The sequence below is a fragment of the Hemitrygon akajei genome, chromosome 3, assembly GCF_048418815.1.
Source record: "Hemitrygon akajei chromosome 3, sHemAka1.3, whole genome shotgun sequence".
Classification (NCBI taxonomy): Eukaryota; Metazoa; Chordata; class Chondrichthyes; order Myliobatiformes; family Dasyatidae; genus Hemitrygon; species Hemitrygon akajei.
Genome location: NC_133126.1, coordinates 31,768,715 through 31,790,271, shown reverse-complemented (window position 1 = coordinate 31,790,271; position 21,557 = coordinate 31,768,715). Strand labels below are relative to the sequence as shown.

The following is a 21,557-nucleotide window of genomic DNA, read 5'->3' as shown; positions in this document are numbered from 1 at the left end:
TTGCATGCACGCAGCGTACGAAATAAATTAGATGAAGTTGTAGAACAGTTACCATGAATGACGTAGTGAGCATCACTGAATCGTGGCTGAAATATTATAGCTGGGAACTATAAGGTAAAACATTGCATCGTAAGGACAGGCAGGCAGAGGAGGTGGGATGGCTCTGATAGTAAAAAAAAATGAAATGAAATCATTAAAAAGTGAAATAGGATCGGAATGTGTAGAATCGTTGTGGGTAGAGCTAGGGAACTGAAAAGGTAAAAAGACCCTGACGGGAGTTGTATACAGACCTCCGAGCAGTCGTAAAGATATGGTCTACAAATTACAGCGAGATAAAGAAAATCGATATCAAAAGAGCAATGTCACCGTAGACATGGGGGATTTCAATATTCAGGTCGGTTGGGAATATCAGGTTGCTACAGGATCCCAAGAGGGGGAATTTCTAGAATGCCTATGAAATGGCTTTTTAGAGCAACTTGTGGTAGACTAGGGGGTTGGCTATTCTGGATTGGGTGTTGTGCAATGGATTAGCGACCTTAAGGTAAACCCTTACGGCCAGTGATCATAATATGATAGAATTTACCCCGCAGTTTGAGGAGAAGATAACGTCAGATATATCAGTATTACAGTGAAGTAAAGGGAATTACAGAGGCATGAGAGAGGAGCTGGCCAAAATTGATTGGAAGGGAACTCAAGCAGGGATGACAACAGAGCAACAATGGCTGGACTTTCTGGGAGCAATTCGGAAGGTGCAAGACAACCACATCCCAAGGAAGTAGTCTAAAGGCAGGAGGATACAGGTGGTTGACAGGGGATGATAAAGCCAACAGAAAAGCCAAGGAGAAGGCATAGAATTGAGCAAAAATTAGTGGGAAGTTAGAGGACTGGGAAGCTTCTAAAAACCAACAGAAGGCAACTAAAAAAGACATAAAGAAGAAAAAGATGGAATTCAAGATTAAATTAGCTAATAATATTCAAGAGGATACCGAAAGTTTCTTCAGATATGTAAAGTGTAAGAGTCAAGAGTAGATTGGACCACTGGAAAATGATGCTGGAGAGGTAGTAATGGGGGACTATGAAATGGCAGGTGAACTGAATAAGTACTTTGCATCAGTCTTCACTGTGGAAGGCATTAGCAGTGTGCCAGAAGTTTGAGAGTGGTGGGGGGCAGAAGTGGGTGAAGTTGTCATTACTAGGGAGAAGGTTCTCGGGAAACTGAGAAGTTTGAAGTTACCTGGACAGATGGTCAGTATGGCAGTGTTGACCGTTCATCAATGGAACTAGGTTAGGAAACTCACTATACATTTAATTAATCAAAGCTCATACTTTATTGTCTCTGCACAAGCAACAACATAACTATGTTGTCCGCAGGTCAACAACTTAAAACATTAATTCTTCTGACCCCTCTGTACCAATACTCACTGAGACCATTTTCCCAATTTATAACAACAAAGTAGGGGATCTCCACTAGTCAGACAATTGACCCTTTCTCCTCGCAGTCCTTGGCGTGGGGATCCTTCCTTGCGACGTAAGTCTCTTGAGAGACTTACTGCTGATAGCTCACTTAAAGCATCTGCTTGTATCAGATATCACCTTTCAGTGTCATTGGCTATGTCACCTTAAACATATTTTTACTGGCTCTAATCTAAAAGTGACAACTGGTAATTTATGGCACCTTGTTCTCTTGTAACCAGCTCCAATCACTCCAGTGAGGCACAGACCCCAATTTTCTGAAACTTGCATGTCATATTATATAAAAGAACACCTCACAAATAACTCCTTGTTTGGAATTTTTCTCTAGTCCAGCAGATAACCTGAAGCATCATTGTGTCTACTTTAAAACACAGATAGCCAAGCAACTTCACCTCACAAAATGGCGGACGTAAAACGGTTTCATTCAATGGCAGCCTCCATCTCCAAGCACATGGCAGGAACAAAGACAATTGATCTGTCAGCTTCCACTGTCCTTGACCCATTTGAGTTTGACGTTATTTCCCATATTTTAAATCCATCATGGCCAACAGCAGGGTCCTGAAAGAAGTGGCTGAAGAGATTATGGAGGCATTAGTAATTTCAAGATTCAATTGATTCTGACTTTGTTCCAAAGTACTGGAAAATTGAAAATGTCACTCCACTCTTCAAAAAGGGAGAGGCAGAAGAAAAGTAATTATTAGCCAGTTCGTCTGATCTCAGTGGTTGGGAAAATGCTGGAGTTAATTGCTAAAAAATGTGGTTTCAGGGTACTTGGAGGCACATGATAAAATAGGTCATAGTCAGCATGGTTATCTTAAAGGAAAATCTTGCCTGACAAATCTGTTGGAATTCTTTGAAGAAATAACAAGCAGAACAGACAAAAGAGAAATGGGTGGATCTTGTGTACTTGGATTTTCAGAAGGCCTTTGACAAGATGCCACGTGAGGCTGCTTAACAAGTTACTTACTTACTTACTTTATTGTCACCAAACAATTGATGCTAGAGCGTACAATCATCACAGCGATATTTGATTCTGTGCTTCGTGCTCCCTGGAGCACAAATTGAAGTAAATATAATAAAAATTTAAATTATAAATCATAATTAGAAAATAGAAAAGGGAAAGTAAGGTAGTGCAAGTCAGGTCCGGATATTTGGAAGGTACGGCCCAGATCCGGGTCAGGATCCGTTCAGCAGTCTTATCACAGTTGGAAAGAAGCTGTTCCCAAATCTGGCCGTACGAATCTTCAAGTTAAGAGCCCATGGTATGACAGGAAAGATACTAGCATGGATAGATCATTGGCTGATTGGCAGGAGGCATAGAGTGGGAATAAAGGGAGCCTTTTCTGATTGGCTGCCAGTGACTAGTGGTGGTCCACAGGGGTCTGTGTTGGAACCGCTTTTAAAAAAAAATGCCAATGATTTGAATGACAGAATTGATCGTTTCGTTGTCAAGTTTGCAGACAATATGAAGACAGGTGGAGGGACAGGTAGTTTTGAGGAAACAGAGAGGCTAAATAAGAACTTAGATTAGGAGAATAGGCGAAGAAGTGGCAGATAGAATACAGTGTTGGAAAGTGTATGGTCATGTACTTTGGTAGAAGAAATAAAAGTGTAGACTATTTTCTAAATGGAGAGAAAATTCACAAATTTGAGGTGCAAAGAGACTTGGGAGTCCTCATGCAGGATTCCCTAAAGTTTCATTTGCAGGTTGAATCAATGGTGAGGAAGGCAAATGTGGTGTTAGTATTCATTTTGAGGGGACTAGAATATAAAAGCAAACATGTAATGTTGAGACTTTATAAGGCACTGGAGAGGTCTCACATGGAGAGTTGGGAGCAGTTTTGGGCCCCTCACCTAAGAAAGGATGTGCTGACATTGGAAAAAGTTCAAAGGAGGTTCACAAAAATGATTCTGGGATTGAAAGGCTTGTATCAGGAGGAGAATTTGATGGCTCTGGGCCTGTACTCACTGGAATTGAGAAGAATGAGGGGTGACCTCATTGAAACCTATTGAATGTTGAAAGGCCTGGATAGAATGGATGTGGAGAGGATGTTTCCTATGGTGGGAGAGTTTAAGATCAGAGAACACAGCCTCAGAATAGAGGGGTGCACTTTTGGAACAGAGATGAGGAGGGATTTCTTTAGACTGAGTGGTGAATCTGTGGAATTCATTGCCAAAGGCAGCTGCAGAGGCCAAGTCATTGGGTATATTTAAGGGAGAGGTTGATAGGTTCTTGGTTAGTCACGGTATGAAGGGATACAGGGAGAAGGCAGGAGATAGAGGCTGAGAGGGAAAATGGATCAGCCATGATGAAATGGTGGAATAGACTCGATGGGCTAAATGGCCTAATTCTGCTCCTATACCTTATGGTCTTATTGACCTGTAGCCAAGCCAGAGTTTACAAGGACGTAGAATGTGGTCAAAGTATGAAGGGCTGTCAGAGACGGTGCAACTGTCCGAGGGAGTGTAGGAGCCGACAGTTCGAGGAAGTGTCACACTGTGCAAGGTGCTCGCCTTCGGGGAGAGCCCAGCTCCTGTCACTGGGGGGAGAGATCCCACAGGCACTACCACTGAGACTGTCACAGCTGAGGGATGGAGCAGCAGGGGAGGTGTGATGATGGGGGTGGGGGGGACTCACTGAGCAGCGGGGGTGGGTGCTGATGGCAGAGCAGTATGAAGGATTGCTATCTGCCATGAGATGTTTTGATTCTTTGAAGGGCAGGTATGGTGACCCAGTTGGACAGCATAGATGCAGTCCATCTAGCAACCCCATTGACCAGCGCTTTGTTGCAGCCCTCCAGGCTTGATCCAACATGACACACTCTGCTCGCAATACCCCCCTCAGGGAGCAGGTTCCCATGTCCAATGAAAACCCAACCACTCCTTGTAACTGGAGTTCAGCCCCCTGGTGACACCAAACATCCCCACCCTCGCCAGCACATTCACATGCTGCCCATTGTGTGAAGACAACTGTGCACACTCCTCCAGCCAACATTGTGCTACCAGCGCCCTGCTCTGACTTTCTGTATTCTGCCCAGTGAAGGGCTCTTCAGCACCTCACTGACATGTTCTGCCCCCTTCAGGCAGCATAGTAGAGTCACTGCTAGTGTGACACCACTACAGTGCCAGCAACTCAGGCTCAATTCCGCTGCTGTCCCTGTGGGTTGACTCAGGTGCTCTGGCCTCTTCTGACATTGCAAAGACATACAGGTCTAGGGTTAGTAAGTTGTGGGCATGCTATGTTGGCGTCAGAAGGATGGGGACACTTCAGGGCTGCCTCCGCCACCAGCCCATACTCTGACTGTGTTGGTCACAGACGCAAGTGAGGTATTTCACTGTATTTCAATGTGCCTGAGACAACTAAAGCTAATCTTTCTTTGGATGTGTCCATTAAGGTTCCTCTATGCCCCCTGCAGACCGCTGCTCATTGTGTCACACCCCAGTTAAACACCCCCCCCAAAGGGCATCACCTCATACCAATGAGCTAAGTTTTACTATTCTGCCCAATTTACCGTCCTATTGCTGACTGCACCCTCATCACCTTTCTCAGTCACATCCACCTGGTCTGCAAAACATTCAGTCAACACCAACTCCCAGCGTGCTACCATTCCATAGGGATCTTCAGGGACAAAAAGACTGACCCCATGAGATGTGTCCTGGGAACAAAGGGTAGTGTTCATACTCCCGTTACAGCCAGCATTTGGGTGACACACCGCACCATATCCACTTCCTTCCCAGTCCTGATGAATGGTCTCTGGCTGAAGCACTGGTTGTTTATTTCCCTCCATAGATGCTGCCTGACTTGCTGAGTGTCTTTAGCATTTTGTGTGAGTTGCTCAAGATTTCCAGTCTCTGCTCAGTGAGACACACCAGGAGAAACGCTTTAGAAATTGTTCAAAGACACATTCCAAAGGAGTCGGGAAATATCAAAATACTTTAATTTAAAATTTTCTTTCTAAAATGTTACTCAGGACATTAGAAATTCCAGAGACTGTGGAACAAATGGCACCTCGACTGCCTTCCAGAAAGCACCAAGAAATTTTGGAGGGACAGGTAATATTGCAAGTCAGAGGAATAGACCAAACAATAAAACACAGTACAAATAGCGTACAGATTTCACACTGAAACAGTGGGATGTAGAACATCTGAATTGAGATATTCACCACACACTTGCAACAGATTGAGTTGAGAACATCAGTACATTTATATTAATAATGGGTCTAAAATCCTTGTGATGTATGTGACAACCATATGAGTGGGTGTAACTTCCTGGGTGCACTACAACACCCTCTATGTATTATATTTTATAATACAACCTAGATTGCTGGTAGAACCCTCCAGTATGTTACGTCACCAGTGCACGGCTGGGTATAACGTGTGCTGTTTGTAGCACAACATGCGTTATTAGGTATAATGGTCAGTGTCTCGCCGGAGTACATGATGTAACACTGAGCTAACTGAGCCTTCAAATGGGATCCTGACTGGACCAGGGCTCCCAGAGGATGGAGCAGGCATGTCTCTGTCCTTACGGAGTCTGTGTGTCCGTCAGCTAGGCAGCAATCAGCATGTGGGGACCAGAGACAGGGCAATTCACTTCCTCACTGACGCTGCCAGAGGTCGCTGGGCTGAGGTCCGGCTGTCTCATCACAGCTGGGCAGACACCACAGGGGGCAGAGACACCAAGGAATTCACACACTTGCCAGCGCCTGGGCTCTCGGCTCCTGGTCCAGCCCTGGTTTCGCCCTCAGCCCACTCCATGCAGGCAGACACCTTGTTCCCAGCCTCCTCTGGGCTGCCCCCTTCACCCTCACCGTGGGGACACGAGGTGGCTGTGAAAGAGAGAGAGAGAGAGATGGAACTGAATAAAGCCATACTGCGCCCACAACAGACTGGTACTCAGTACACTGTACGCCCACAGAATGCCATCACCGCCCAACCACGGAACACTATTCTCCATGTTCTATACACCCACAGAACACCATACACTGTACAACCACAATACACTATTCACCAGAGTAGACCCACCATACACCATTCAGTGTAAAAAGTACAGCAATAACACATCATATACTGTAAACAATACACTACTCACCTACAGTACACCCAAAGAACACCATTCAATATACATTGTTTACTGCATGCTGCACATCCACTGTACACCTTAACTCACTCCACCCCGCCAGGCACCAGGACTAGCTGCCATGCATCACAGGATCTCACCTACAGGCTGGGAGACCCTCCCACAGCCATTTTTCAATCCCAAACTAATCCCACTGACCCTCTCTCCCCACAGCCCAGTGTCAGTCCCCACACTAATCCCACTGACCCTCTCTCCCCACAGCCCAGTGTCAGTCCCCACACTAATCCCACTGTCCCACTCACCCACAGCCCAGTGTCAGTCCCCACACTAATCCCACTGACCCTCTCTCCCCACAGCCCAGTGTCAGTCCCCACACTAATCCCACTGACCCTCTCTCCCCACAGCCCAGTGTCAGTCCCCAACTAATCCCACTGTCCCACTCACCCACATCCCAGTGTCAGTCCCCACACTAATCCCACCGACCCTCTCTCCCCACAGTCCAGTGTCAGTCCCCACACTAATCCCACTGACCCTCTCTCCCCACAGCCCAGTGTCAGTCCCCACACTAATCCCACTGACCCTCTCTCCCCACAGCCCAGTGTCAGTCCCCACACTAATCCCACTGACCCTCTCTCCCCACAGCCCAGTGTCAGTCCCCACACTAATCCCACTGACCCTCTCTCCCCACAGCCCAGTGTCAGTCCCCACACTAATCCCACTGACCCTCTCCCCCCACAGCCCAGTGTCAGTCCCCACACTAATCCCACTGTCCCACTCACCCACATCCCAGTGTCAGTCCCCACACTAATCCCACTGACCCTCTCTCCCCACAGCCCAGTGTCAGTCCCCACACTAATCCCACTGACCCTCTCTCCCCACAGCCCAGTGTCAGTCCCCACACTAATCCCACTGACCCTCCTCCCCACAGCCCAGTGTCTGTCCCCACACTAATCCCACTGACCCTCTCTCCCCACAGCCCAGTGTCAGTCCCCACACTAATCCCACTGACCCTCTCTCCCCACAGCCCAGTGTCAGTCCCCACACTAATCCCACTGACCCTCTCTCCCCACAGCCCAGTGTCAGTCCCCACACTAATCCCACTGACCCTCTCTCCCCACAGCCCAGAGTCAGTCCCCACACTCTTTCCATTGCCCCACTCTCTCCTCACAGCCCAGTATTGATGTACCACTGTGTGGGTGGGGGTGAGGGGCTCGCTCGCAGCACAATACCTGCACTAGGACTGGACGTGGTTGCTGTTTTCCGTCTTCGCTTCACGTCACCGGTACACAGAGAGCCCAGGTGGACACTCGTCTGCCTGGGGGGAGGTAACAGGTGCAGTCAGTGGCCACAGGAACACAGCAGCACGCTGGGCAGCGCCCACGGGGCAAAAACGCAGCAGGACTTGACGGCAAAGGGGGCCTGACCTGGCACACTGCTCAGGTCAGGGTTTGGGAGCAGAGCCCCAAGCTGACCTCACCCTGACCCAGGGCCCTGATTTGGGGTAGGGAAATGCAGGCGAGGGGAGAGTCTCAGGAAGTGGTGTAAACACTATCCAGAGGAGATCTGGTGCCGGGGAGTGGGGGGGGGGGGGGGGGTGTAGGGGAGAAGGGAGGCCCAGGGCAGATCATGCACTGGAGGATAAGGGTTGGAGGGAAAGATGAGAGGAAATCCTGTGCCAGTAGAGGGGTGGGGAACTCACCGTGCTTTGGTCTGCAGGTTGGAGCACTTCCTGTGGGAGCCATCAGTCAGCACCGCCAGTGGGCACAGGGGCATCAAAGGGTTAAACTGCAAATGCAGGAGTAGGGGTCAGCGAGAGGGGCAGGGGCCATCCATCCGTGACCCAACCGCAGCCCAATCTGTAAACCACCCTCCCCCACCCTTTACCACACCCTCCGCCCACCGCAGCCTTCACTGTGTCCCTCCATATCCCCTCCCCAGCCCAGCAGTGGCCAGTGAAGAACAGTGGGCTCTCGAACCACTGACCGTCCTCTTCCCCCATCACTTCAAAACATGTCTCTGACTGCAGTGTCCCAACGTGCAACGCAGATCCTTCCCCCTCCCCACACACCCCCAGCCTAGAGACCCACGTATCAGAGGGGGGAGTTTACTTACCCCGAGGCGCAGGGGCTGTAGGGGGCTGAGCATGCTCCACTCGCGGTACTGACCCCTCACACACACGTCCCGGCGTAGCCTGCAGTAAGAGCGGGTCACACGCTGACCAATAACCCCACCATCCACGCCCCCCTCTCCCCCCCAACATTAACCCCCAGCCCAGTGTGACCGACCCTCCCTTCCCACTCCTCAGTGCCACCCTCCACCCTCACACGATGTAACCTGCCGTAAGAGAGGGTCACCGACTGTACTCTCACCCTCCAAACGCCCCCAATAACCCTCTCCCTCCCCGTCAGCCCCTGCCCCCACTGAGGGGGCCACTGCTACCCCTCCCCAGCATCACGCTCCTCACAACCTACCCCCACTGCTCGGGGTCACCAACTCCACCGTTGCCTGCCCCCCTCCCTCCCAAGCCCTGGGTCACCCAGTGAAGAGGGTCCCACCGACTCCCATACTCCACATGCTTTACCTTCCCTGACCCGAGGTCACCAATCCCCATGCCACTATCAAATCCTACCCCCCCCCCCCACCCCAGTCACCTGAGGGTTATCCAGTGTTGTGTGTGTGTAGGGGGAGATGGCAAGAGGGGAGACAGGATGGGGGGGGTCACTGTTATCAGTACTTACTCCCTGCGGTAAGGGTCCTGCCCGAAGTGATTCACCCTCTCACTGGGGACGACTCCCACCGGCCCCTCCTGTTGGCACCCACAGTTATGTGGGGGGGGGGGGAGAGAGAGGGGTGGTTACTACAGTATCATGGTGCCAAAGGCCGCTCAGCCCATTGTCACATGCTGGTTCGCTGCCACAGCACTCAGTCAACCAGCCGCCCGCCCAGTAAAATCTCCCACCCAGGGATGCCTCCTGAGTTGGAGACACCAGGGGCTACCCCAGACAGTGATGTTCGCATTCCGACCCAGCCCTCCACCGAACCCCACCTCCCCCTTCAACAACCCTCCCACCCATCATCCACTGCTCTATCCTCTCCCCCCCACCCCACCCCCACAACCTCCCCCTCACCCCAGCCAAATGTGTCACCCTGGGACAGGAGCTGTGGGTCCGACATCAACGGCCAGATTGGGTGGGGGGGGGAGGGGTCTGAACCGTGCATCCACACACAGGTTAGGGGACAAATACCTCCACACTCAAACCTGACGGGGTGTGAATGTGGAACGGTGATCTATACACCCTGTGACATTGTGTGGGTAAGGATTCAGCTGGGGGGGGGGGAATGGCCTTTGACGTGATGAATTTCCTCACTGAGGACTATCCTGCGGACGGGGAGGGGAGGGTTAAATGGGGGTGGGGGGGGAACAGCAGTTACTGATCCCACTGCATTGTGATTGCACCCCCTGCTGTTGACCTTTGGGACTGCACCCCATCACCAGCAGCACAACCAGGAGCAACCATCATGATTGGGGTGGGGACGGGGGAAGTGTAGGGAGGGTCTCACCACAGGGTCAGGGCAGATGGAATGGCGTTGAGCCCAGATGGAAGAGGGAGGGTCAGGTGCAGAGAGGAGGTGTGGGAGGGAGGGACATTGATCAGAGGAGCGGTGGGTATGGATCCCACACTCTCCAGCACAGCCCTTGACCTGTGTAAACCCACTGCCCACCCTACACTGGACCATTACCCATCCTCCCCACCCCAACCTATTACCCTCCTGACCGCTGACCTTTCCCACCAGCCTCCGACGACCTTTCCGGATGCAGCGCGCGGCGATCCCGGGAAAACGGTTGAGCCGGGCGTGGTAGCCTGTGGGAGAGGGGGAGAGACAGACAGGTCAGGGGCAGTGCGGTGACGTGTGGAGAGCTCGGGGGGGGGGATTCGCACTGACAGTGCAGGACGAGCACACGGAAGGCATTGCACACAGGCTGGACGGCACCGTGGTTCAATCCCGGCCACTGTCTCTGTCTTCTCCCCATGACCACCAGGGTTTCTAGGCTAATCCGTGACGAGTGTAACTGGGTGAGCGTTTCATTGCTGCATCTCTGAAGAAGAGTGGATGGCACATACAGACAGTATGGTGTACACAGACCAGCCCCACTCTCACCTCTCTGTGCGGGCCGTGTCGGCAGGAGGAAGGGGGGAGAGGGGTATGTACCCACCCCCTGGTCCCCGTCGGTCAGTGGAGCCTTCAGGCCATCCCAGTGCGGCAGGAGCTTGGGCACGCGGAAACCCTGCTCGCAGTCTCCCTCGTAGAACCAGTCGCTCTGCTCGTCGTCACCTGGGGATGGAGGCAGCGGTCAGTGTCCACCCCGTCCGTCCAACGCCCATGTCACGCCATCACCCCACCCCATCCACTCAGCAACCCGGCCACGCCACGCCTGGGCACTGAGGCAGCGGTCAGTGCCAACGGTATCGTCAGCCCCAACCCTACCCTGTCCACCTCACCCCATTCACCCACTGATCCTACCCACCCTTTCACATCTGGGCACAGAGGCAGCAGTAAGTGTCCACAGCGGCACCATCCCTTGCCCCATCCCCTCCCTCCATATCCTCCCCCACCCACCCCTCCCTTCATATCCCCATCCCACCCACCCCTCCCTCCATATCCTCCCCCACCTACCCCTCCCTCCATATCCTCCCCACTCACCTCCCTCCGTATCCTCTCCACTCACCTCCCTCCGTATCCTCTCCACTCACCTCCCTCCATATCCTCCCCACTCACCTCTACCTCCATATCCCCATCCCACCCACCCCTCCCTCCATATCCTCCCCACTCACCTCCCTCCGTATCCTCTCCACTCACCTCCCTCCGTATCCTCTCCACTCACCTCCCTCCATATCCTCCCCACTCACCTCTACCTCCATATCCCCATCCCACCCACCCCTCCCTCCATATCCTCCCCCACCTACCCCTCCCTCCATATCCTCCCCACTCACCTCCCTCCATATCCTCTCCACTCACCTCCCTCCGTATCCTCTCCACTCACCTCCCTCCATATCCTCCCCACTCACCTCTACCTCCATAGCCCCATCCCACCCACCCCTCCCTCCATATCCTCCCCACTCACCTCCCTCCATATCCTTTCCACTCACCTCCCTCCAAATCCTCCCCCACCTACCCCTCCCTCCATATCCTCCCCACTCACCTCCCTCCATATCCTCTCCACTCACCTCCCTCCATATCCTCCCCACCCACCTCTACCTCCATATCCTCCCCCACCTACCCCTCCCTCCATATCCTCTCCACTCACCTCCCTCCATATCCTCCCCACCCACCTCTACCTCCATATCCTCCCCCACCTACCCCTCCCTCCATATCCTCCCCACTCACCTCCCTCCATATCCTCCCTACCCACCTCTACCTCCATATCCTCCCCCACCTACCCCTCCCTCCATATCCTCCCCACTCACCTCCCTCCATATTCTCCCCACTCACCTCCCTCCATATCCCCATCCCACCCACCCCTTCCTCCATATCTTCCCCACCCACCTCTCTGAGTTCCACACTGGGGAAGAGATGGTCAGCTCGTTGGGACCAGTGAGCCTCAGGGAAGGCACAACCGTGCCGTCAGCCCACCCCCTACGCCGCTGCTGAGAAGCAGAGAGGGGGTGGGGAGGGGATCGTGCTGCTGCCTCACAGGCCAGAGACCAAGACAGATCCCGAACTCCGATGCTGTTTCTGTGGAGTCTGCATGCTCCCCATAACCTTGCTGGGCACCCCAGGGTGGGTTAGCTGGTTAAGGGGCCACTTGTAGATTGCCTCTGGGGCAAAAGGTATGGGAGTCAAAGGGGACCGGAGGGTGAGCGAATGAGAAAGGTAAGTGTAAGTGGGTGGTCTACCGCACAGACACAATGGGCCCAAGGTCTCTCATGTGACCCCAGGACCAGGGCCACCAACTGAACTGAGGGCTTCAGACAACCCCAGCAATGCAGGAAACAAGACTGGTTCCACACCTACACCACAGCCTGGGGGGTCCGGGGAATGTCACAGGTGCTGCTTAAATCCAAGTCAATACCCATTCCTGACCCTCACTCCTAACATAGCCCGTCACTCACACCCTCACTCCCACCACAACTGTCACTCGTACCCTCATGGCATCACTCACCCCTTCAGTCCCACCCCCTGGCCTGCCACTCACTGTCCTGTCTACCACTCACACAGTGTTCTGACAACTGTTCAATTGTGGAGCCAATGTGATTAGAAAACATTTTACTCCCAATCAGCTCAAACTGACAGGTCCTCATTAACACGGACACACCGGTCACAGGAGACACTGCTCCACACAGCTGCTCAAACGTGCCTCGACACACCACACTGCAGGTCATAGGCACAGGGCATACGTCCACCATCCTCCACAATCACAGCAGACTGAAGTGTACATGTGGGGGACAACCCCGGTGAACCAACTGAAAGGAGAGTCACGCCCAAGTCACACACCAAGTGTCCTTTCTGCACTGCACCAACCTACACCCCCGTGACACACACACACACACCATCCCGTCACGCGCTCCCACACTGTCCCGTCACGCACTCCTGTCCCTCCCACACCATCCCATCACGCGCTCCCACCCTCCCACACTGTCCTGTCATGCACTCCTGTTCCCCCCAACCCCCCGCACACACACCATCCCGTCACGCACTCCCACACTGTCCCGTCATGCGCTCCCACACTGTCCCGTCACGCACTCCCACACTGTCCTGTCACGCACTCCTGTCCCCCCAAACCCCCCCACACCATCCCATCACGCGCTCCCACCCTCCCACACTGTCCTGTCACGCACTCCTGTTCCCCCCAACCCCCCGCACACACCATCCCGTCACGCGCTCCCACACCGTCCTGTCACGCGCTCCCACACTGCCCCGTCACACGCTCCCACACTGTCCTGTCACGCACTCCTGTCCCCCCCCACACACACCATCCCGTCACGTGTGATCCAGGACATTTCCAGCGACTGGAGCAGGGCACCGGGCACGGGCGGATGCAGTGATTGCCTGCACTTTCACGCCTCCCATAACCCACGCATCCATACCTTGTCGTCCCTCGTCGTTGGTGAAGAGTCCGTCACTGCTGCACACACTGCTGGCGTCACTGCGATCAGAGCGGAGTCAGTGAGTTCCACCTGTACAGCACCCCAAACCCACCCGAACACTAGAGATCAACCCCCCACCCCACCCACTGAACTACGGTCTACCCCAGGACCAGTCCATCACTGGGAACAGAGCAGAGAGTCTACCCCAACCCCTCCACTGCACTATGGGTTAAAGTTAAAATCTGTCCCGAGCCTCATAGGCTCATCAGGCCTGTGCTTATGCCGGTTTCCAAGGCGTGAAGTGACTGAGAGTACAAGAGTACCCCCCCCCCCACCAGTCTATCGCGAGGTTTAACCCCCAGCATTTTGCCGGTACCCATTTTCAGCTGGGTGGACTGGAGCAACGTGTGGTTAAGTGCCTTGCTCAAGGACACAACACGCTGCCTTGGCTGGGGCTCGAACTCACGACCTTCAGATTGCTAGTCCAACGCCTTAACCACTTGGCCACGCGTCACTCACTGCACTACGGGGCCCAACCCAACCGCACCACACCCAATGCACATTAAGTGATGCTCCCTCCACACCGTCCCATCACACACTGCAGGGTCAGAGGTTGGAGGAGGCTAGGGGCTGGAATGGGATGGGGAGGGAGTCGGGGACCAGTTTGAGGGTGTGGTGCTCTGGGAACCTCCCCCACACCCCCGCTGCCTAGCAGTCACCTGTCAGTCATGTTTTCGTCAGATGCCTTGTGTTCCTGGCTGCAGTCCATGCCTTCACCAGGGGTGGCCGGTGACCGGGAGCTGCGCTGGCTGCCCGCTCCCTCAGGCAGCCGCTGCTTCTTGTGTTGGCAAGGCCCGGAAGGGCTCCAGGGGCAGGGAGGGGCCGCCGGCTCAGACACCTTCAGTTTCTTCTGCAGGGAGGAGGTGACATCGGCAGGGGGTTTGGCTCGGCGTCTCCTGCGGCCCTGGCCCGGGCCCTGACCTCCCTCCGCCGGACCGTCGCCCTCACCCCAGGCCGACTGCCTGCCCTTCAGCGTCACATTGAGGGAGGAGAGGCGCTGAACGACCGCCCTGTCGTCGTCCGAGTCGCTGGCAGCTCCCGCCGCAGCGCCCCCCCCGGCCGCTGCCTCCTCCTGGCTGGAGCCAGACGCCTCGCTAAAGCAGCGGCCGTAGTCGAGCGGCCGGTTCGAGACGGAGCGCCGCTTTCGGCCCCGCCGCTTACGGGCCTGCCGTCGCTGGGGCTGGCGGGGGCTGGGGCACGGCCCCTCCCACCCCTCCTCGTCCAGGCGGTTCTGCTCAGATGTCTCGTCCAGCGCAGACGCCAGGTCATGGGCCAGCTCGTCCATCACCGGAGGGGTGGGTGGGGGGTCTACCTGGGCCAGAGACATGAAGGGTGGGCAGCAGTTAGATGCCAGGGGGCTGGAACTCCACAGATTCTGTCTATACTTCTGTTAACGTGCCAATCTTCAGGCCAGGCCACTCAGGGTCTCGTGCTAATATTACTTTGAGACTGCATGTGCTGCACCATAACGACACATGCTGTGTGTGACTATACGAGCTATTTTGCACCTTAACCTCAAAGGAATGTTGTTTTCTTTAGCGGTATACATCTATATGGTTGAGTGATAATAAACTTGAATTTGAACTTATTTATGAAAGGATGTGCTGGCATTGGAGAGGCTCCTGAGGAGGTTCATGAGAATGATCCCAGGATTGAAATGCCCAACACGTTTAACATATGATGGTCCTGGGCACATACTTGCTGGAGCTTAGAAGAATGAGGGGTCACCTCACTGAAACCTAGCGAACGTTGAAACGCAAATGGAAATGGCGAGGATGTTCCTACAGTGGGAACAGCCTCAGAATAGAAGGCGGTCACTTTAAAAAAGACAGATGGGGAATTTCTTCAGCCGGAGGGTGGAGAATCTGTGGAATTCATTACACTTAAAGCAGAGGTTGGTAAGTTCCTGATTAGTAATGATGTCAAGGATTACAGTGAGAAGGTAGAAGAATTGGGTTGAAAGGCATAATAAATCAGGTATGATGGAATGGCACAGCAGGCTGGGTGGGCCAAATGGCTTAATACTGTTATGTCTTATGAAATGTAGACAACATCTTTCTGGCTATTCTTACCTGCTCCTTTGCTCCAGCTCAGTCCGTCCCCGAATTCAAGGCCCCTCACATTCACGCTGTTTCTATGCCTGCTGACGAGACCAATGCTGGAGTCACAGGAGGTGCCTGAAGGACGAGAATTTCAGTGGGAAGAGAGAGAACTGAAGTCCCATTGTCACACAGCATGGAAACAGGCATTTCAACCCAACTCATCGAGCCGGTCAAACAGTCCACCTGAGCTCGCTCCAAACCCTTCACATGTATATATGTATGTATCTGTCCAAGTGCATTTTAAGAATTGTTGATGTACTCTCATACACTACTTTCTCTGGTAGCTCATTCCGTATGCTCATGTCAGAATCAGATTTATTGTTGCTGACATATGACATGAAATTTGTTTAGTGGCAGCAAAACAGCAAAACTTTCGGTATCTTCTTGTATATTATTGGCTAGCTTATCTTCATATTTAATCTTTTCTCCCCACATGGCTTTTTTAGTTGCCTACTTGTGGCTTTTAAAAAGATCTCAATCCTCTATCTTCCCACTATTTTTTTGCAACGTAATACTCCTTCTCTTGCTTTTATGCAGTCTTTGAGTTTCCTTGTCAGCCACTGGTGCATCATCCTCACTTTAAAACACTTCTTCATCTTTGGGATGCATCTATCCTGTGTCTTCCAAACCGCTCCCTAAAACTCCAGCCATTGGCATTCTGCCATCATCCCTGCTAGAGTCCCCTTCCAATCATCTCAGACCAGGCACTCTCTCATGCCCCTGCAATGCCCTTTACTCCACTGAAATGCTGACACACCTGACTTTATCGACTCCTTTTGAATTCAGGGTGAATTCTATGCCTTTTCTATCACCTGTTGTAATTTGTACCCTTCATCCTGGCTACTGTTCAGGGGTTGTATATCATTCCCATCAGGGTCTTTTTACCCTTACAGCGTCTTACCTCTATCCACAAGGATTCTACATCTTCCGATCCCAAGTCACTTCTTTCTAAGGATTTGATTTCATTTTTACCAGTCACTCCACCCTCACTGCCTACCCACCTATTCTTTTGACACAATGTGATGTTCAGCCTCCAGCTATGATTCAGTGATAGCTAAAAGTCACACCTGCCAATCTCTAACTACACCACAAGATCATCTACCTTATTCCATATACGGCGTGCTTGCAAGCATAACACCTTCAGTCCTGTGTTCATCACCCTTTACAATTCTGCCATGTTACACTTCAACTGGTCCCACTGACTGCAATTTTGCCCCATCATCTGCATCTATTTGTATACCCACTGCCCCATCCTCCACCCTATCACTCCAGCTCCCTTCACCTCCTGCTATATACGTTTGGACCAGGACAGATCCCCTGGGATGTTGATGCCTAGGAACTTGAAGCTGCTTACCCTTTGCATTGTTGACCCCTCTTATATGGTCCTCTGGTCTCACTAAAACCTTCCCCCTCTCCCCTTAAACTTCTATACTCCCCCACCCTCAGAAAAAGACAGCAGTCAGTGACCTTATCTATGCCCCTCATGATTTTAAAAACCTCTGTCAGGTTACCTGTCAGTCCCCTTCACCCCTGGAAAAAAAATTCCCAGGCTATTGAGCCTCCACATGTAATTCCATTCTGGAAACAGATTGTAAATCTTTTCCGTTCCCTTTCCAGATTAATGGACAGGAGGTACATAAGTCTGAAGGCCCACACTGACAGGTTCAGGAACAGCTAATTATTGGATACAGTCCAAATCAGTACCTCAACAGAGCAACACTTTCACCATAATACAATTTGTATACCTTATAAAGTGTACATACAATTTGTTATATTGATGTTTTTTTTCCACAATACTCCTACTGCTTATGCTCCATGCCCTGATCAGTGAAGGCATGTGTACCAAACACCATCACCAAGGCCTACTCATGCCTCCACTACCAGCTGCTCATTTAACACTCCACTGAATCCTGTCCTTTAGAACGGGCTCCAACCGGGGGTCCACGGACCCCTTGCCTTATGGTATTGGTCCATGGCATAGTAAAGGTTGGGAACCCTTGCTTTAGAACATAGCACAGTGCAGGCCCTTTGGCCCACAATGTTGTGCCAACTCTTTAACCTACTCAAGATCAATCTAACCCTTCCCTCCTACATAGACCTCCATTTTTCTTTCATCCATGTGCTTTCTAAAAGTCTCTTAAACCTCCCAAAGTATCTGCCTCTACCACCACCCCTGGCAGTGTGTTCCATGCACTCACCACTGTGTAAAAAAGCACTACATTGATAACTCTCCTACTTACCATCAATCACATTAAAATTATGTCTCTTTGTATTAGCCATTTCTGCCGAGATAAAGTCTCTGTCTATCCAATTGTTCTACGCTTCTTATTATTTTGTATAGCTCTATCAAGTCCCCTTTCATCCTCCTTCACTCCAAGGGAAAAGCCTAGCTCGCTCAACCCATCCTTGTAAGAAATATCCTCTAACCCGGACAGCATCCTGGTAAATCTCCTCTGCACCCTCTCTTAAAGCTTACACATCCTACCTCTAACGAGGTGACTAAAACTGAACACAATATTCCAAGCATGGTCCAGCAGGGTTTTATGGAGCTGTGGCATTACCTCTTGGCCCTTTAACTCAATTCCCCCAACTAATGAAGACCAACACACCATACGCCTTCTTAACTACCCTATCCATTTGCATGGCAACTTATGCAGAATAATCTCTTAGGGCTGTTCTATCACTAAAGAAGTTTGGCTAAAGAAGTTTGATCTAATCCTTTACAGTTCAGACAAATGAGGAGTGATCTAACTGAAACTTACAGGTGCTAAGGGAGCTTGACAGGGTAGATGTGGGGTGTTTTCAATAGACAGAGATTCAGACAGTGGGGAGATACAGATACAAGATGAGGGGAGGTTATTTAAAACTGAGGTGTATAGAAATTTCTCAGAGGCTGGAGAGTTTCTAAATTCTTTGCTGTAAGGGGAGTGTATGTTACAACATTTATGCTTACAGAAGTGGATAAATATCTAAAGGCTGAACGAAGTGAGACTTGGGTCCACAGGAGGTGCCAAGCCTGGCACAGATCTTTCACAGATTCCTCTTATTATCTTGTATACTCTGACATTAGTATTAGTCTGACATTGCTTGTCCCAACCCTGGTCTCTACCCCCCCACCCAATCCTCAATATCAACCTCCCAATCCTATCTTGCCCAACTCCATCATAACCCCATCCCAACTCTTCACCATCTCACATCCAAACCCCTCCACACTGTCAACACCCACCCAATGACTCCCCTCTAAAATTCTGCCCCAAACGTCCTCACCAGCAATACCCTCCTCAGTCTGAACCCCTACCACATCAACCCCATCCCCCCTTCCTCCTAAACCTTCAACACCACCCACAAACGGTATCCACATCTCAACCTCCTCCTCTGCATATCTGACTCAACCTCCACAACCCACAAATTACAAACACCTTCTCCCATCCCAACCTTCACCCCCACAGGTTTCCCATCCACCAGCTTCTCATCCCCTCAGCCCAAACCAATACATTCCACTCAAACTCCCCTCCCATTCGCCTCCCTCCCTCCCCTCAGCCAGACCCACACATCCCACCCCATCCATTCCACCAACCTCTCCTTCTCATCTCTCTCCCCCAGCCCACAACCCACCAACACCCACCCCAGACCTTCCTCCCACCTCCTCCTGCATCAAATCCACCCGCTCGTCACCTTCCTCGCCTCCCCCTCCTCTTTCCCCTCACGGTTACTCCTCCCTCCCCCTCAGTTCCTAAACCCCACTCCACACTTCTCCCCGCCCTCCACTACCAACTCCCTCACTCACCCAGAGCTCCGGCCGCCCTGCACCAGCGCAATGGCGTCACTTCCGACCCGCTGGGGGGCTCCATGATGAACGCTTCCGCCCCACTCAATCGTCATTTCCGTTCTCCGCCGCGTCGACTGAGCTGGAGTCTCCGGTTATAGATTCCGAGTTCCAGAATACGACAGATCCGAAACTGGCCCTTCGGCCCCATGAACTGTTACTCTCCCTAATCCCATTCAAATACTGTATGCGTATATCCGGTCCCTTATAATCCCTGCCAATACTTACCTACTAATAACACACACAAAATGCTGGAGGAACTCGGCAGGTCAAGCAGCACCAATGGAAATGAGTAAACAGTCGACGTTTTGGGCCGAGACCCTTCTTCAGGACTGAACAGGAAGAAGCCAGAATTAAAAAGGTGGGGAAGGAGGATAGGCAGAAGGTGATAGGTGAACCCAGGTGGGTGGGAAATGTAAAGGGCTGGAGAAGAAGGAATCTGAGAGGAGAGTGGACCGTAGGAAAAAGGGAATCAGGAGGGGACCCGAGGGAAGTGATAGGCAGGTGAGAAAAGGTAAGGGGGAGGGGAGGGATTTTTTTTTACCAGAAGAAGAAATTGATATTCATGCCATCAGGTTGGAGGCTACCCAGACAGAATATCGGATGTTGCACCTCCACCCTTAGGGTGGCCTGATCAAGAGGAGACCATGACCAATGGGCATGGGAATTAAAATGTTTGGCCGGGAAGTTCTGCTTTTGGCAGATCGAGTGGAGGTGTTCGACGAAGTGGTCCTTCAATTTACAGTGGGGTTTCACCAACGTAGAGGTGGCTGCGTCGGGAGTACCGAACACAATAGACGACCCCAGCAGACTCACAGGGGAAATACTGGCTTACCTGGAAGGACTGTTTGGGGCCCTGAAGGGAGGTGAAGGAGGAGGTGTATGGGCAGGTGTAGCACTTGGGCCGTTGGCGGGGGGGGGGGGGGACATTAGTTGCGTGGGACGAATGGACAATGGAATCACAGAGGAAGCGACCACTGTGGAAAGTGGAGAGAGGGGGAGAGGTAAAGATACATTTGTGGTAGGATCCCTTTGGAGATGGCAGAAGTTGCAGGGAATGGTGTGTTGGATGTGGAGGCTCACGGGGTGGTAGGTGAGGACAAGAGGAACTCTTATCACCATTAAGGTGGTGGGAAGATGATGTGAGCTGGCTGCTTGGGAAATGGAGGAGGTGTCGGTGAGGGCAGCATCAATGGTGGAGGAAGGAAAACCCCGTTCTCTGAAGAAAGAGGATATCTCTGATGTCCTGGAAAAGAAGGCCACATCCTGGGAACAGATGTGATGGAGTTGAAGGAAGAGCACTTTAATAGGAGACAGGGTGGGAAGAGGTATAGTCAAGATTATCATGGGATTCAGTAGGTCCTTCTCAACAGATGGAGCAGAGGGATCAAGAAAGGGGAGGGTGGTGTCAGAAATGGACCAACTGAATTTAAGGGCAGGGTGGAAGTTGGAGGCAAAGTTGAGGAAATTGATTAATTCAGCATGGGTGTATGGAGCAGTACCAATGTAGTGTCGGGAGAGTTGGGGAAGGCTTGGAACATGGACTGTCCGAGATAGCCAACAAATGACGTCAGGCTCCCCAGCCCCTAATTTCCTGGCTTACTCTTACAGCCTTTCTTAAACAATGGAACCACATTAGCTATCCTCCGACACCTCACCTGGGGCTAAGGACATTTAAAATATCTCTGCTATGGCCCCTGTAATTTTTGCACTTGCCTCCCACAAGGTCTGAGGGAATATCTTGTCAGGCTCTAGGGACTTACTCCCCTAATTTACCTCAAGACAACAAGCACCTACACCTCTGTAAACTATACATGGTCCATTATCTCAATCTCACTACCTGAGTAAATACAGATGCAAAAAAAGATCCATTTAAATCTCCCCTATTTTTTTTGGCTCCATGCATAAATGGCCACTCTGAAATTCCA

The 21,557-nt window shown here is 51.8% G+C and overlaps 1 protein-coding gene across 2 annotated transcripts; it reads right to left on the bottom strand.

Annotated features, from left to right (window-relative positions):
• Nucleotides 1-5,389: 5,389 nt before the first annotated feature.
• Nucleotides 5,390-19,699, bottom strand: LOC140724828 (G patch domain-containing protein 2-like). Of its 2 annotated transcripts, none has more exons than XM_073039487.1 (11): nucleotides 19,591-19,699; nucleotides 15,774-15,878; nucleotides 14,361-15,013; nucleotides 13,642-13,700; nucleotides 10,715-10,888; nucleotides 10,337-10,416; nucleotides 9,292-9,359; nucleotides 8,666-8,744; nucleotides 8,253-8,338; nucleotides 7,783-7,868; nucleotides 5,390-6,302 (listed from the first exon to the last, which is right to left on the bottom strand). In XM_073039487.1, exons 3-11 carry the CDS (start codon nucleotides 14,984-14,986, stop codon nucleotides 6,118-6,120), a joined length of 1,443 nt encoding a protein of 480 aa, XP_072895588.1. In that variant the 5' UTR covers nucleotides 14,987-15,013; nucleotides 15,774-15,878; nucleotides 19,591-19,699; the 3' UTR covers nucleotides 5,390-6,117. The 2 variants fall into 2 exon arrangements, with proteins under 2 accessions (XP_072895588.1, XP_072895589.1); XM_073039488.1 differs by lacking the exon at nucleotides 19,591-19,699 and adding an exon at nucleotides 18,757-18,887.
• Nucleotides 19,700-21,557: the final 1,858 nt, after the last annotated feature.

What these genes read in the sequence shown, in the direction of transcription:
- LOC140724828 (XM_073039487.1), bottom strand. Translation starts at nt 14,986, where the DNA reads ATGGACGAGCTGGCCCATGACCTGGCGTCTGCGCTGGACGAGACATCT. An exon ending in TACAGCCCCTGCGCCTCGGG is followed by an intron (nt 8,339 to 8,665) that starts GTAAGTAAACTC and finishes CTGCATTTGCAG; the next exon opens with TTTAACCCTTTGATGCCCCT. An exon ending in CACGTCCAGTCCTAGTGCAG is followed by an intron (nt 6,303 to 7,782) that starts GTATTGTGCTGC and finishes TCTCTTTCACAG; the next exon opens with CCACCTCGTGTCCCCACGGT.